General features: G+C 32.9%; 3 protein-coding genes across 11 annotated transcripts; 2 read left to right on the top strand and 1 right to left on the bottom strand.

Annotated features, from left to right (window-relative positions):
- Positions 1-1,638, top strand: LOC110603883 (stem-specific protein TSJT1). Its single transcript, XM_021741869.2, has 3 exons — positions 1-313; positions 451-691; positions 1,100-1,638. The coding sequence occupies exons 1-3, from the start codon at positions 93-95 to the stop codon at positions 1,412-1,414; spliced, it is 777 nt and encodes a 258-aa protein (XP_021597561.1). The 5' UTR covers positions 1-92; the 3' UTR covers positions 1,415-1,638.
- On the bottom strand, positions 1,496-7,641 carry LOC110603882 (probable trafficking protein particle complex subunit 13 homolog). Its single transcript, XM_021741868.2, has 12 exons — positions 7,198-7,641; positions 7,038-7,122; positions 6,627-6,757; positions 6,409-6,517; positions 6,186-6,200; positions 4,657-4,802; positions 4,318-4,498; positions 3,801-3,875; positions 3,124-3,240; positions 2,602-2,646; positions 2,217-2,315; positions 1,496-1,886 (listed from the first exon to the last, which is right to left on the bottom strand). The coding sequence occupies exons 1-12, from the start codon at positions 7,482-7,484 to the stop codon at positions 1,866-1,868; spliced, it is 1,311 nt and encodes a 436-aa protein (XP_021597560.1). The 5' UTR covers positions 7,485-7,641; the 3' UTR covers positions 1,496-1,865.
- Positions 7,642-11,315: 3,674 nt separating this feature from the next.
- On the top strand, positions 11,316-16,162 carry LOC110603402 (putative serine/threonine-protein kinase). 9 transcript variants are annotated; one of them, XM_021741119.2, is made up of 9 exons: positions 11,316-11,539; positions 11,775-11,795; positions 11,991-12,078; positions 13,208-13,320; positions 13,937-14,147; positions 14,253-14,490; positions 14,960-15,110; positions 15,408-15,782; positions 15,904-16,162. In XM_021741119.2, exons 2-8 carry the CDS (start codon positions 11,793-11,795, stop codon positions 15,741-15,743), a joined length of 1,140 nt encoding a protein of 379 aa, XP_021596811.1. In that variant the 5' UTR covers positions 11,316-11,539; positions 11,775-11,792; the 3' UTR covers positions 15,744-15,782; positions 15,904-16,162. The 9 variants fall into 9 exon arrangements, with proteins under 9 accessions (XP_021596811.1, XP_021596810.1, XP_043807813.1 ...); XM_021741118.2 differs by having other exon boundaries at positions 11,317-11,539; positions 11,782-11,795; positions 15,408-16,162; XM_043951878.1 differs by having other exon boundaries at positions 11,317-11,539; positions 15,408-16,162.
- The last annotated feature ends 568 nt before the right edge of the window (positions 16,163-16,730 follow it).

Genomic DNA, 16,730 nt, shown 5'->3' with positions numbered 1-16,730 from the left:
AGTTTGATCTCCATAGCATCACAATCTGTAATCTGCTTCATTCTATTTTCAGATCTTTTTTTTTGTCTTTTTTCAATCTTGATTGAAGAAATATGTTGGCTATATTCAAGAAAGAGTTGGTGAAACCACCTCAGGAGCTGAATAGCCCAGCTTCATTGGCTTCATCAAGAAAGCCAAAGCTTGCTCCAGAGATTCTCAAGGACTTTGAATCTGCTAATCCTTCTAATCCTTCTAATACTTTCTCAGTTAGCTTTGGGGATGTTGCTTCTCTTGCTTATATTCCTCCACAAAATCCTTACTCTATTAACCAGAGGTATATTTACACCCGAGAACTTTATCAGGATGTCAACTTTTGAATATTTCAAGTGTGTACGTTTTCTGAATTATTCAGAGTCACAGAAATTTTTAGGACAGTTTTGTTAAGCATTGTATGATGTTGTTGTATTGCAGGCTGTTCTGTGGATTGAATGACATATACTGCATTTTCTTGGGAAGCTTGAACAACCTATGCAGCCTCAATAGACAGTATGGGCTATCAAAGGGCACCAACGAAGCCATGTTGGTGATTGAAGCTTACAGGACTCTACGTGATCGTGGTCCATACCCAGCCCACCAAGTCCTCAAGGATCTTGATGGCACTTTCGGATTCGTCATCTATGACACCAAAGCTGGCCATGTCTTTGCCGCCCTGGTAAGCCGATTTGAAGCCCATTCTATAACAAAAATTTACTATTTAGTTATTAGTTAATCTCTCATTTGTTTAAATATATTAAATTATCTCTTAAATTAAAAACATTTACTAATAAATTTTTTCATAAAAAAATTAAATTATCTCTTAAATTAAAAACATTTACTAATTAATTTTTTCATTATAAAATAATTCACTAATTGATCTTTTAATTTTTTTTTATAAAAACATCTATAAAATTTTTTAAAAACTTAAACATATTTTAATCTATTTTTTTAAAAAATAAATTGACTAATTAATAAATTTTTTTTATATTATAAGGTATAATTAATAAATTTTCTTTCTATGATTAGAGATGTAGAAAAGCCACAATGCAATACATATTTACATTTATATTGCTTGGTGGTGCAGGGTGCAAACGAAGGCGTGGGGCTGTTCTGGGGGATTGCGGGCGATGGATCAGTGGTGATATCTGACAACTTGGAGATCATAAAAGGAAGCTGTGCCAAGTCATTTGCACCATTTCCATCAGGGTGCATGTTCCATAGCGAACAAGGGTTGATGAGCTTTGAACATCCAATGAGCAAAATGAAGGCAATGCCTAGAATTGATAGTGAGGGGGCAATGTGTGGAGCCAACTTCAAGGCTGATAATAAATCCAGGATTAGCAGCATGCCTCGTGTTGGCAGTGAAGCCAACTGGGCTTTGTGGGGTTCGCAAGCCTAACTGCCCAAGCCTTCATAGCTTGGGGATAAAAAATCCTAACTGTTAATATTGTGCGTGTGCAACCTCCCCAGTCATTTGTTGTTTTTTTTTTCTTTTTAAAATTTATTTTCAGTGCTTTGTTTGTATTTTCTTTGTTAGGACTTGATAACTCGGTGTTTATCTTGGTGTCTCACTCAATGAACAAGAGAATCCTGCATTGTAGATATAGAATTTGATTTCCAGTAGTTCTAATGGATGCAATGAATGTATAAATATGACAATGGAGATCCTACTCCCTAAATAGAAACAAAAATTAATTATAATTTATCCAAATCAGTCCAATATCCTTTTTAATTCACTTGGATCAGAAGATCTAAGAAGAGTTCCAGGAAAAACAAATAAAAAGTAGAGGAACGAGTATCAACCAATTTTCCAAGATGGAATGAGAAGTCCTGAGCCAAACTGTTCTGTATCAATCCACGTCCACAAAAATCTGCATCATGTGACATTATATGAGAAAATAAACAATGAAAATAAACAGATTATATTGTGCGTAATCTGAAATGGATTCTTTAGAAATTCATTAATGTTCATGCTACTACTAGAATAGTTGAATTAGTAAGATTCAAGAGACAACTTTCCAAGCTATCAGCTTAAAGCTTTTTTAAATGTCAATGTTTAGCTGTTTAAGCATGATTGCATTAAAGAGTTTCAAATGTGGAACATAGGGGAAAACAATAAAATAAAAATTGAAGAACAATATTTGGCATTCACAATGTTTGTGATCTCCAAAAATCACTGCAGGCCAGTGTAGACGACTAACCTCTAAATCAGGCAATGGGTCATGGGTTTTCTTCTCTGATTTGTCAAACACCGTAATACCTGTTATTTTCTGTACTCCAATTTTAGTAGCTATCAAGTTCTGCAAAAATAAAAAACAACATGATCACATTTCATCTCCACTCTCGACAAGCCTAAGCAATGATGAATATATCAGTCCAGCACGATAACATTGTATGAATTACTGTGACGATAATTATTTCTATCATCTAATGAAGCAGTTTTTGGACCAAAATCAAAATCCAAAATTTTACATAAAACTTGATTGGTTCCATGCTCCAAATCACAAAGTAACAAAATTATTTACTTGGAAAGAATCAGAGCATGAAAATGTACAGTTCAGGAAAGCTCAGAATTATTCTTCATACCAGGCGGAAATCAGTGGCTCCAAATGCCGCCAACTGTGGTAGTTCCTGTGCAAAGGTGCCACATCCACAGTTTAGTAATTAAAAAAAATTAAATAAGTAAAAAAATAGGTCAATCATCCAAATCATTCCTAAAATTCAGAATTACTGTGATGACTCTCACATTCAACATATAGAGCTCTCTCTTCACAGAAGTCTCAATTCCCAACTTTTTGTTAAAAAAAATAGGTCAATCATCCAAATCATTCCTAAATTCAAACAGTTTTAATTTGAATACAGTGCAAGTTGATTTTTTTCCTAGCCACATAAAATTAAATTTATATTTGTAAGCTACAAACTTGAGTTCACAGATTCAAACCCATTTTTAAAGGAGTGGGATATTCCTATATGCATATGAATGCCAAAATTACTATGGCGAGTGAATATTATAAAGGTGTTTTACATTGATCAATGAGCATAATCTGACAAAAAATGCAACATATTGAGAAAAGGAGTTGCTTTAAAGCCCAACAAGGAAGGCATTACCATTGTCTGAAGGCCATTTATCATAACAGCCTTCCCATCAAGTGAATCATTTTGTGATAACCAAACCTCAAAGGGGCCCAATTCTCTGTCAGTATGGTTTTTGAGGTTCAAATGCACCTGCAGAAAGTGCACAGATTCAGTTCCTAAATCAATCAAGTATCCAAGGCTACACAGAATTGTATTACAAATAACAAATAAAGCATTTAAGGTAGTAGAAGTGATATGATTAACTTAAAAGTTCATAACAGAAATGAATGAGTTCAATGATTGATAACATTTTTTTTAGTCGAGACTTGTCATGAATGGACAATGGATTCATGAATCTATATGAATACTTGTTTGAGGATGAACTGGAAATAACCATGGATTGGACATGGTAAGGTGCCAAAGAAAAAGTACTTGATCAATAAACAACATTGAATAATTTGAGGAGAGCTTCATCGATGGCAGATAAAACAACAAAAACAAAAAACTGAGAAAAAAACAAAAACATCCTATGAAGTGACATGATTTCAAATGCAGAATTGAAACACATTTTTCCTTCCTTCTCATCCTTTTGTAAGTTCAAATCCTGATATATACAATTTGAACTGAAAACTCAAAATTCAAATCCTTGTATTTGGAATGTGTTATCCAACACAACCTAAGAGAAAATGCATAAATTAATCTGTAATTACCGAAAATGGCTTGTCCAAGTTGATGACAGATGGAACCTCCATAACGCACAACTCGATCTCTTTATGCGTGACAGGCTGTAGAAGGAAAGTATCAAATGCTAAATACAATCATCATTTATATTTCTTGACATCTCATATATGCAAAGAAAGACAAGACAACTGCAGAAGTGCGAATATGTGGATCAAATCTGAAGACATGATTAATTATTATAAGAAGCTCCCCAAAATATTACAGTAAATTGTAACAAGGTCAATTTATTACTTTCATGTTGCTTATGCTGTGAACTGGAAAAAGGGAAGGCCAAAGCAATAACATGCCTCCAATTGTAATGTGTTGTTGGATAATGGCATCATGATGTACAAGGCACAACTTATGCAACAAAAAGAACAGATAACATATAGGGCAGATTGGAATTTTAAAACAGACGTATTTGTGGAAGATTAGTTCCAATATGTGAATAATATCTTGAAGAAGGTGTGGAGCTTGCTTTTTCTAATATTAAAGAAGCTGACTTACAGTGCCAAGAATTTGCTGTGTCTGCAGGCGACCAGGTTCACCTAAGTTTGTACGCCATGTTATTTGAAGCTTACCAAGAATGTTACTCTGTACAGAACTATTTGAAGACAATGTTAATTGATAAAGATAGTTGTGAATTCCTCCACCAGATCTAATCAGCACAGGAGGCTTGAATATTTCCCTGTCAGCATATGATTAGCAACAAAATAAATTTGTTACAATTTGACAGCACAAATGGTTAAAAATTACGTGAACAAATGCAGTTATTTATAATGAAACTTAAATGAGAAATAGCAATGTTATTATTATACTTAAATAAAATAATATGCCCATGCACACCTGGTTAGAGAATCTTTCTCAGATAGGTGTTCATCAGCCTTTAGTACTTTGGCACTCCAGTGCTGTGCTGGCTCAAACTCAACTTGGTCCATGTAAAGGTTTGTTTTTGTATGATTTTCAATGCATGCCTCTAAATATGTAGTTTCCTGAGATGGAAGATGATGCAGCAGTTACAGCAAGTATGAACAATATAGTGAACAACCAACTGGTTCTACAAAATTGATCATTTATGACAACATTCAAATAGACAACAATGTAATTACAAGTTCTTAAAAAGTATCTGTAAAAATGTTGTCAAACTTGCTTTTTTAAACTAGAATATATGAGGGGTTTATAAAATTGAATTGTAAAATTGACTAATAAAATCATAAGATTTTAAGAACATTATAAACTAATTGTAAAACATATTCATTTCCTTATGGAAAGTTATAAAGTAATCTTCCTAATATATTATAAAGTCTAATATTCAAATTATTTCAATTTTAAGTGCAATATTTTCTACACCAAGTTATCAATATGAGAATAATTAAAGTTATTTAATAATTTGATTAACTAATACATAGATATTTCATATTTGAAAGCATAATATCAACTTTGAAAAGTTGCTAACAAATAATAGGAATATACTGAATAAGAAAAATATTATAATTTTAATGAACAATACAAAAGCTCATATTTATAACAATAACAATGTAAAAAAATTTACTCGGGACAAAATTTAAATCATTACCTTCTAGTTTATCAAAATCTTTGTTATTTGCTTATTTCTCGTAAAATCATACAATTGCATTGATATTTTTTTAATCGGTTCACTATAAAACGTAAATTTATCTCAATTTATTTGATTTCAATTTTCTAAATATTTTGCCTACTTTAGATGGCTATCACTCATAAACTCATCCGAGACAACTTGCGATTTAACAATAATGTTCTGAATAAATCATTGAATGGTATCAATAAAAACAGTTGAACCAAGAAGGGGCAGTAGGCTCCATTCAGGTTGCCTGTAAACTCTTAATAACTTGAAATAATATGTTAATCCACCTTCAGTCAAGAGTATAATAACAGCAGTGTTCAGTCTTCAGTGAAGGTCAATCTAGCAGCAATTTAACATTTATAAACTAAACAAGACACTGAAAGATTTTTCCCTCATATTATCAACTTCTAATAGACTTTATTCCCAACAGAAATCAGCAGCTCAAAAAGAGATATGAGACATGCACATTCACATTCTACTACCCACTACTGAAATAGCACCCACACCTCTCTCTCTGCCCCCCCTCCCCCCCACCAAGGGAAAAAATAAATAGAAAAAGGAAATGGGTAAGAAATTCAACTTTGCAAAACCAAAACAAAATCATTGCAAAATACAATAAGAAGACAAAATGAAATCTAATCTTGATGGTCAACTTTTGTTGTTACTTCCATTTACATTCAATCTACATTAGTGAATTCTAAAACTATCATTTTTTTTTCCATGGAAAGGATCATAAACTTACAATACAATATGGTAGTCAAGCTGAACATACCTTGACAACACGGACCTGCACATTGAAAAGAAAAACATATTAAATTAGTGTTCATTTAAATCAATCTAATGGAGCATGAATGACGCCAAAAGTGGCATACCACTAAGCAATAATACTTCTGGTGTTAAATATTGTGGTCATTTTTGTCAAGATGATTTTATTTGTGAATACAAACTCTATCAACAACCAAAGTGAATGATATATGCCATGCAAGGTACTGTACCTTTGTTCTAACAGAAAGGGGATTGGCAACAATGAACTTGAAGAACTGTGGAAGATATTTACGTTCACTGACACTATCACCATCACTGTAGAGTGCAGTGCAGACCAACCTAACAATTGTAACCACATGAAACGTTCAAAATTAGAAAAAAAAAATTTACAAAATTAACATAAAGACAATTAAATACATATATTCACTACTAATTTGAATGAACTAACGTGTGTGCTCCAAGTTCCTTCACATCATGTTCCACAATGAAATCATAACGCCCTCCAGCTCGTATGGACTCAACAGGAGTTTTTGATGTGTCCAATAGGAGGATCCTCTGCCGCTCCGTTTGAATTTCTGCCTACATTTAAACATGAACTTATGTTAGATTCCAGGTCTATAAATCACATTCCAATGCACAACAATATTCCTATACTTGTTTCATTGCTCAATTAATGAGAAAATAAAAATTCCCAAAAGTAAATTGACATCCAATAGCACTTCTCATTAATAATCTAGGCCAATGCAACTGCTTTAGAACTATAGTTTCATGCTGTAAAAGCATACTTATCAAGCATTACCAAGTAGATGAAAGAGAGAGATTTTAATAACCCTAGCAATCAACGGGAAGACACACTCACCTTAATTGTAACATCCCTAACTTCAAAATTGGAACTGTTATTGATGCTTATATAGCTGCAAAAGGTCTCCCCCAAATATATAGCCCTGAAGAAGAAAAATTCAAATTAACAAATAATGAACCAGGTATTTTGAGAAAGAGAACTTGATATGATGCGATACCCAAAAGCTTGAGGGAGGACGAGGAGACCAGTGAGCCCAAATGAATCAAAGGGGTGTTGGAGGAGGAATCTAGTGCGATAGGTGAGATCAGATGTGTCGGTGAGCTTGGTGACATGGGAGTCGATTAGAGGAGGAAGCCGTGAAGCGGCAATTGGATCATCGAATATGTCCTCGCCGACGATAAGATCGGCGGGATCTACAAGAAGTGGGGGTTCCACTTGGAATGAAGGCCTGCATAGCCTCATCACCCGAAAGGCCAGCGAGTGCGTCCCTTGCGTTGTGCTCATGACTAACCTCTCTCTTTCAATGGATTGTTTTTGAAACTGAAATAATAGGCCAGTGAGTTGGAAGCGAAACTAGGAAGACGACGACGACGACTGGATTCTGGAGATGCTGGAGCTCGAAGAGACGTTAATAATAGAATCTACTACTTCAATTTAGCGAGTGTCGTTTAGAATAAAAGAGCGCAGAATATCATGTCGTTTTGTTTCAATTTTAACTTTCATGTTATATTCCGACTTGCTAATTCTGCTATACCACCCTGGGATTTAATCATCGATATTACTAAGCCCCTATTGTTTCAAAATCAAATTGCTAAAAAACATATTTAAAAAAAATACTTTATTTTTTATTATAATTTAAAAAAATTAATAAATTTATATACAACAATGCTAATCACGTTGTTAAATGGTATAAAATGATTTATTTTTAATGAGAGATTAAAAAAATGATTATATTTTATTTTTAATTAAAAAATACTTCATTTTTTTTAAATAAAAATTCAGAGAGTAAAATTGAGATTTATTCGAATATATTTATCATCAAGTTAAACCTGTGAGTATAAGAAATATTTTTTATTAATTAATTTTTAAAAATAACAAATAAAAAAATATTTTTTTTTAAAATAACTTATGTGAAATAAATGAACTACTACTGTAATTATAAAAGTGTTTAGTTAAGTTTTACATTTTTCATAGACATAAAGATAAATTGAAAAAAAAAATAAAAACAATAAAATGAAAATATTTTTCTCAACATTTAAAGTTGCCTTGTTAATCATTTGCCTTCTTAATCAACTCTAATTTTAAATTTTTTTTATTAGTTAATAAATTATGAGGTTTTATTTTTTACTTATATCACATTATCTTTTAATATTTATTAATTATAAAAATTTCATAATAGAATAAATTTTAATATATATTAATCAATTATTTGTACTTATAAAATAAATATAATATTACAAAAATGAGTTTATGTATTTTTATATAATAAAAATGCATATATATATTTAAACATAAATTATATTTTATTACCAATCATTTTTTTAAATCTTAAGTATTATAATAAATTACTAATTTTTTATATATTTAATAATAAATAAATAATACAATATATACACACCTTTATTCATCTCATCTTACATATTAGCTGTGGACGCATTTTGGGAACGAGGTTAAAAGGGAGAGGGCCTTATAAGCCTATGTCCAAGAGACCCTAATGGACGCATTTTGGAAAGACAGGATAGTAAATTACTTGACCCACCCGTAAGGGAAGACAAGACAGGGTTTCAATCACTTGACCCAAAGCAGACAATATTCATTGGTGTGGGCCCAGAGAATGTTACAAGTGGTATTAGAGCCTGGGCCTCATGAGTACGGTGTGCTGAGCGAGGACGCTCAGGCCTTATGGGGAAGGAATCCCATGTAGGTGGATCAAAGGTATCCCACATCCAAAACGGACAATATTCACTGGTGTGGGCCCAGATGATGTTACATTAGCAGTAACGATATAGTTTACCAAATGTTTAGAATGTTCGATTGCAATTAGAATCAATAATTAATTACTAGTTATTAGCAACAAATGTCTGTTATCATATATCACTTTAAACTCTAAAATAACTCAAAACATAATTTATTAGAATAAATTCACTCGATTTGAAGGTTCTGAATAACACAATAGTTAAGAAAGAATTTAATTTTATAGTTAAGAGTAACGGTGAAAAGATTGATAAGAAAATGAGTATTATGAATAAATGATAGTTTAACATTGAAAGTACAAATAGACCAGAAGAGACATAAACAATTCTAATATTGCCTTTGGTTGGAAAAGAAAAATAATTAAAAAAACTTTTAAAGGAGTCTGTCATGTGTTTATTCACTCTAGAATTAATAATCCATAAAGTAATATCAAAAGATTAAGTATTATCTGACTTTACAAAGTTAGATGTGATATCAGAATTAAAAGTATTAATGTGAGATAGGCCCTCCATAGTTTTTGATAAATTAGTTTAAGCACTTTAAGCTGTTGAGGCACCTAGTTCCCCCACGACCTCTAGTAGGTCGATCATATAAATCTAGGAAATCTCCTTAGTATTCCTTGGTTTTTCCACAATAGTCACAAATGCAACTTGCCTTTCTCATAATAGACCTTATGTATTTCTTAACAAGAAGCTAACTTGGCCTTTTAAACTGGTGTTATATGGAGCATAACACTCCTATTTTTCTCTTGTTGAACATGGGCATATGCTTGTTCCAGTGAAGGAAATGAATCTTTTCCAAAACTTGGACCCTAATTGGATTATACTCGATTTAAGTCCGTAAGAAAATCATAAACTTATTTATTCTCAATCATTTTTCTGAAATTTGATTGCATCTAGTATAGTTTTCCTGAAAGTATTGATAGTAATTAAGTTCTTGCCATAAGCCACTTAGCTAGAATAAAATTGAGAGACTGTCATATCTCCTAGCTTAGTACTATGAATTTTATTTTGAATTTCATAAATTTGAGCACTATTTTCCATTTTGGAATAAGTCAAAGACATTATTATTTCATATCTTTGTAGCGGTGTCAAACAATAAATAGGATTTAGAGTTCTAGAGTTGCATAGAATTCTTCATTGAGCATAACTTTGATTATTGCTATCTAATTGCTTTTTGATATAACCCTGCAATCCTTTAGTTTTGATAAATAATAAACAAGACCTTGATTAAATAAGATAATTATTTCCATCAAATTTTACTGGATTAATTTACAGAGAAAGATAACGAGAATTAGTAGTCAAAACTCTTTTTTCTTTTTTCATATAGAGATAATAAAAAAGAAGAAGAAATTGTATAACTTTTAAAGAACCAATAGATACTACAAGCATCAAGAAAACCTAACCAAGCACCAAGTTGACCAAGTAACAGTAGGAAGTGGTCGAAAATAGGCCGAAAAAACCATCAAAGACAACTAGACGTCATGCATCGATATAGTGAGTGGCACTGCATGCGCTTAGAAATCTAGTATTAGAGTTGGAGGATAGGTCGATGTTAGTTCAATGACTCTGTTAGTGATGGCGGTCAGACATAAAAAGGTCTTTAAATATGGCAATATCAAAATAGTAAATCTAGAGTTTGAAAACCTTAAAAATTCAATTTCAAATCCTAAAATCACAAATAGTTCTGATACTATGAAAAATTGAAGACTTTATGAGTGATTTTATATTTCTTACATCAAGAATTATAAAAAAAAAAATCATTATAAGATAATTTTTCATAATTAAAAACCCCTAATTTTTACTTAGAATCAATAAGTAATCAACCTAAATAAGCCTAAATAAATCAATAATTTTCCTTAAAATGTTGAGAAACCATGAAAACCCTTGCGATAGTCGATTAACGCAAGAGAGAGTGACACCTAACTGAAAATTGGAGTGGGGAGGGAAGAAGCAAGAGATATGAGCTTTTTGTTAAATATGTGAAAAAATTTCTTTTGTATAAAATTTTTTAAATTAGGGTTAATCTTGCCAAATAGACAAGCGAGTAATAATACCATCATTTAGACCAAAGACATTGCTTGCCACCTACAAATAGAGACATGATCTATTAATGGTGAAAAAGTCTTAATTGGAAGTTGACATGAAAATAAATTCAACTATAATTTAATTTAAATTAAAATAAAAGATTTTATTTTTTTTAGACCAATGCTATATTTTTAATATATTTTATTTTCTCAATAAAAATTGTTTTGGATCGGGTCAGCGGGCGGATTAAGGTCTAGACGGGCAGTAGCTGGGTTTGTTGAGAGGTGGCGACTGGCGACCTTGCTGTCACGTTAACGGTCAATATCTTGAATTGAAGCCGTTAAAAAGAAAATCATGGCAGTAGAAACCGAGTTTATGACTCGAGGGCGGACTTCTTCTCCGTCTCAGTCGTCACCCGATCAACATAAACTAGTCTGTTCTAATCTCAAAATTAAATTCCGAAATGGAAAAAAAGCAGCTTTGATTTCTCCACAATAGAAATAAAATCTGCAACTAAGTCTGCAGCTCTCGATAACTTTGTTTTCTGCGGTAAAAGCGGTGAGCAATTGTCAATTACGATTCTAGTTCGTTTCTTCTTCTTCTTTTCTTTTTGGGCATTTTGAATTGAATGCATGTTTCAAACTAATAATTGGATATAAATGGAAGTTGTTGCAATAGCAAATTGTTGAATTGTTTTATCAAGTCAACTTTTTATGTATTGCTGTTGATGCTCATGAGTGAAAGTGTTTTTGTTTCTTTTTTTGGCTGTTTTTGATTGGATTCGAATGGAAAGCTCGAAGGCTTTGAATTCATGGTGAGCGATAGTGAAGTTTCCTGTGGAATGGGTTGCTTCTAGGACTTACGCATCAATTCAATGTTTTTAATAGCCTGAACCAGAATAGAATCAAATGCATTGAATGCCTTTTTCCTCTTTGACCATCTCTACCTATCTGTTTCTCTTCAATTATTGAATTTCCTTTTTGGAAGGTATAACTATGTGATTTTGAAGGCAGCGGCAGATAAATTTCTGGCGGATATGAGGTGTAGCTGTTTTGGTGCAAAAGAGAGAGCTAATGGAGCTTATCGTGATACAGACGGTGAGAATTTCTTCTGGGTTTTTAACAAAATTTAATTGTTATGGAAGTTACTTCATATCTTATCTATTTGTGCCTTATGATGGCCGCCTGTCATTATTGTTTTTCTGTTACATATTATGAGGCTACTTAGAGTCTAAATTCTAACCTACGGATTCAGCTTCAGAGCACTTAAATGCTTTGCTTGCAAGTTTTACCTTGCCAACCAATTAATGATGTTTTTTTTAATCCCTGATTTGACATGTTCTATCTTATCTTGCAAAATAGATACTTGGTTATTTTCACATTTGGAGATTGTTTGGCAAGCTGCTGTATATACAAATCTTGAGCAATTATAATTGCTGAAGGTTAATAATATGCCTGCAACTGATACATATCATGCTTCTAACTGTTGGATGACGTTTTGCATTTTCCATTTTTAATTAGCAAAGAAAGGTAGAAGCGAAACCTAAGAAAGGCAGTAATTAATTGATCTGTTGTCTGAATCAAGGTCTATTTGTCTACTTTATCAGCTCAATAACACTTTTGTTGACATGTGGGTTGTTGAAAGGGGTTTAGATCTTGCTTGAGGAACAGAGGAAGTATGGATTATTGTGGTGGGTTTTAGGGATACTTTTGTAGAAGTTGTATGAAGGGTGGAGGTTTAGAAGTTTTGTGCTCATCTTAAAAACCATTTGACTTGCAACGGCACAAGGCCGATTTTGATAATGCCATAGCTGTTTGTAAACATTATTTTGTACAGTATAAAGACCTACACTATATTATTATGTTTTTGGACAAAATTTGCTTAGATATATTTGTTGTAATATGATTAAGAGCTAGACAAATTTTTGATATTTCTGTGATATGGTCCTTGTGGGTTGATATAATCATTAAGCCTTACCTGTAATGGTTTCTCCATTATCACCAACCAGTAAAAAGATGTTCATGGGTCTTTTACAAGTGCTTTATACATTATCTCAATCTAGGTTCAAGTTGTGAACTTTGATTGTGTTACAAATACTGTTGATGTACTTTCAACCACTGTATATTTAGTGACTTAAATTTTCATTTTTCTCTCTCATTCTTTCTTATAAATTACTGCATCTTGGCTTTCTCTCTTTTTTTTTTTTTTTTTTTTTCCTGTTGCCAGGGGATTTAATTTGCGACGTTAACCGTTTCTCTTATAATGAGTTGAGATCAGCAACGGATGACTTTCATCCAACCAATAAGATTGGACGAGGAGGCTTTGGAACTGTTTACAAGGTGCTCAGAATTTACAGATGGTTTAGCACATTAAGCTAATGGAAATTGCTGAACTTGATATTAACTGTTTGAAAGGCACTCAGAAAATTGAATTGATATTTGATACTACTCCTTTCAACTTGTTTCTTATGTAAGTTTGATGGTCCAATGTTTTGATGTATGATTGTTATAACTTAAGTTTATTGAATGGCCTGGCTCAAAAGTGATTGTTCCAAAAATCTGAAGCATGTGATAATACAAATCATTTATTCTTGGACATATGTGGATTCTTACATTAGTTATAGCTGGATGTGTTGAGTACACATCATTACACATGTAAATAACAAGCTTCTCCATCGAACTCGTAACACAACTGTAATGGGGAAAAGGAAAACCTGTAGCATCTAGGCTAGAGAGATTTGATATTCTCATATTGCTATATTGTAGTTTTTGCTTAAACTTGTGAACTTAATTTTCATGAAGAACATAAATTATCATTTCAGATAATCTTCTTTTTCAACTTTCCTTTTTCCTTCAGTTATCTTAAAGTCTCACTCTTCTATTAGTATATATACCAGCTTTATTTCTTGTTTATGTCATGTTTGTAAAGCCTTTCCCTTATTTATAATGTTATCAGGGAACCCTCAAAAGTGGAAGGCAAGTGGCTGTAAAGACACTTTCTGCTCAATCAAAGCAAGGAGTCCGGGAATTTTTGAATGAGATTACTCTCATATCAAAAGTTAGGCATCCAAACCTTGTTGAGTTGATAGGATGTTGTGCTGAAGGAACTAACCGAATTTTAGTGTATGAGTATGTCGAAAATAACAGCCTTGATCGTGCATTACTAGGTAAATTTGTTGGAAGTTTTAGTATGACAGATGAAACCTCAGATATTTCTGAACACAGTAGAAGTGGAAGGTATTCTTATGTTGTATTTTGCCTTATCTTTGCAGGTCCAAAGAATACAACTATTCAACTGGATTGGAGAAAAAGATCTGCAATTTGCCTGGGCATTGCTAGGGGCCTTGCGTTCCTTCATGAAGAACTTGATCCACATATTGTGCATAGAGATATCAAAGCTAGTAATGTACTTCTCGACAAAGAGTTTAACCCGAAGATTGGAGATTTTGGGTTGGCTAAACTCTTTCCAGATAATGTCACTCATATTAGCACAAGAGTAGCAGGAACAACGTATGTTGTCCTCGACTCTTTTCTGTTTTGATATGCTTACTGCTTTAAGTAGTTGATCTAGACGACAATTTGAGTGGTTTTGCTGTCATGAGAAATCCCCATAACCAGTAAATTTGTTTTTGGCCGTTAAGAGGACCTGGATTTGCAAAAGGGTGTTTTAATTGCAAGTAGAAACATTTATGATGAACCAGTAACATCATATTGTTTACCCTAGTCAGGATTTAATAAATAAAAATTATTGTTTAATATATATATTTTTACCATTTCTCCCCATTTCCCCTCCCCTCCCCTTAAAAAAAGGAGAAAAAAAGAACACCTCATTTGAAGATGTAACCGTCATGCCCTTTAAGCAACCAAATCATTGGGGTTCATATACCACTTGAGTGCTGTTCTTTCTAAATAAATTGTTTGTTGTGAGTAATACAAAATAAAAATAATCAACTGTCTTCTCATCTTCTTCCTTGTGCAGTGGTTATTTGGCACCAGAATATGCAATGGGCGGTCAGTTAACCATGAAGGCTGATGTGTACAGTTTTGGGGTTCTTATCCTTGAAATAATTAGTGGCAGAAGCAGTGCAAAGGCCAGCTGGGGAGGAATGGAAAAGCTCCTTCTAGAATTGGTACAATTATTTTTCCTTTACCAATTTTAGATGTGATTCCTAGTAACTTAAGATTTTAATTTCCCTTCAGTTTATCAACTTGTTCCACAATATTGCTTGCATGCATTCATTTTTGTGATGTTTAATACATCCATATTTCCCTCTAATTATTGAAGCAGTGAACTTTTTTCCTGCCTAGTGTTACATCTCTGCTCCAAGCAATCAACATGCTCTTACATGGTTGAAGAAGTTATACATTATCACTCCCCTTATTACTTCCATCTTGTTCTGTCTAACAACCATTGTCTGCTTCTACAGGCGTGGCAGCTTCATGAAGAGGGGAAACTCTTAGAACTAGTGGATCCAGACCTGGGGGATTTTCCAGAGGAGGAAGTCATAAGATACATGAAAGTAGCCTTTTTCTGCACCCAGGCAGCAGCAAGCCGGAGGCCACTTATTAGCCAGGTTGTTGACATGCTTTCAAGGAATATCCGGCTTAATGAGAAGCTACTTTCAGCGCCAGGTTTCTTCCAAGATTCAGTAGGCTCCAGTGGACCACCATTTTCAACAAAAAAGTTGTTTGCTGAATCTTCTAGTACTAGCATCCAGATGAGCTCTATTCCTGTCACAATCACTGAGGTGACACCAAGATGAAAAATGATTCTTTTAATTACTACCAATACTCGAGCATCGGTAAGAGCTTTCAACTGGAAAACGGGAAAAATTATTTACTAGACACATTCATGTGTTTCATTAATCGCATTGTGCGTTAGGTGCATCATACTAATCATATACATGTTTTTCCCATTTATAGGGAAAGTTAGAGGAGAGTTTCACACCAGTGAAGTAGCGAATTTATATTTGTTGCTGAAGGTGATATTTTAAGTATTTTCAGTGTCATGAGGCAATTATTTTTCTTGGTGAAGAAATTTCCTGCTTTCGTGCTAGTAGCTGGCTTGATTGCAGTAGTGTAAACGAGGGAGTATTGAGTTTATAAACATGAATTATTGTACCCTTTGCATTGCACATGCCAAACGCCATGGGTCAATCCCAGTATAGTATCTATTTTGCAAGTTGTATAGTTATTTCGGGTTTTTTTCCTGGAAAAAAAAAAGAGAAAAAGTTAAAACTAAGCGTGGTAGCGCTTTTTAGGCTGCAGATTAAATATTAGGAAAATATTCTTATTATACAGTTTAAAAGTGAGAATCATTTGTTGCTTTCTAGTCATTTTTAGTACTATTGGGTTGTCCTTGTATATACATTCATGTAGAAGCTGGTCAAGTTTTTTTGATGGAAAAATTAGCTAATTATTTAAAATCACAGGGGTTATCTAATTTCTGAAGGAAAATATATAAATTAACTTAGTTTCATCAAACCGCTAAATTTTTCTAAACATTATTAACCTTAATTTAAGTCACACCATAAGATGCACAGACCACCGAGTACTATTAGAAAATATCTTTAATCCGGAGAAGACAGATTTTACTTTATACCATTGATTCTTCAGTTGAAGCTCTTAAGATAAAGTAAGCAGGAATTGCTATTTTTTCCTTTTTAATATTGTTGATGAAAAATGAAATCCAAGTGAGCTTTATTTTAATCAATACCAGTGAAATTTAGTTGAAAAAGAAAAAGGAAGAG

The sequence above is a fragment of the Manihot esculenta genome, chromosome 16 (genome assembly GCF_001659605.2).
Source record: "Manihot esculenta cultivar AM560-2 chromosome 16, M.esculenta_v8, whole genome shotgun sequence".
Lineage (NCBI taxonomy): Eukaryota > Viridiplantae > Streptophyta > Magnoliopsida > Malpighiales > Euphorbiaceae > Manihot > Manihot esculenta.
The sequence above is the reverse complement of the archived record's forward strand: the minus strand, read 5'-3'. Positions and strand labels throughout refer to the sequence as shown.

What these genes read in the sequence shown, in the direction of transcription:
- LOC110603883 (XM_021741869.2), top strand. Translation starts at nt 93, where the DNA reads ATGTTGGCTATATTCAAGAAAGAGTTGGTGAAACCACCTCAGGAGCTG. An exon ending in CCTTACTCTATTAACCAGAG is followed by an intron (nt 314 to 450) that starts GTATATTTACAC and finishes GTTGTATTGCAG; the next exon opens with GCTGTTCTGTGGATTGAATG. An exon ending in GCCATGTCTTTGCCGCCCTG is followed by an intron (nt 692 to 1,099) that starts GTAAGCCGATTT and finishes TTGGTGGTGCAG; the next exon opens with GGTGCAAACGAAGGCGTGGG.
- LOC110603882 (XM_021741868.2), bottom strand. Translation starts at nt 7,484, where the DNA reads ATGAGCACAACGCAAGGGACGCACTCGCTGGCCTTTCGGGTGATGAGG. An exon ending in GTCCTCCCTCAAGCTTTTGG is followed by an intron (nt 7,123 to 7,197) that starts GTATCGCATCAT and finishes TTTCTTCTTCAG; the next exon opens with GGCTATATATTTGGGGGAGA. An exon ending in AAGGAACTTGGAGCACACAC is followed by an intron (nt 6,518 to 6,626) that starts GTTAGTTCATTC and finishes TACAATTGTTAG; the next exon opens with GTTGGTCTGCACTGCACTCT.
- LOC110603402 (XM_021741119.2), top strand. An exon ending in AGCTTATCGTGATACAGACG is followed by an intron (nt 12,079 to 13,207) that starts GTGAGAATTTCT and finishes TCCTGTTGCCAG; the next exon opens with GGGATTTAATTTGCGACGTT. An exon ending in CCTTGATCGTGCATTACTAG is followed by an intron (nt 14,148 to 14,252) that starts GTAAATTTGTTG and finishes TTATCTTTGCAG; the next exon opens with GTCCAAAGAATACAACTATT.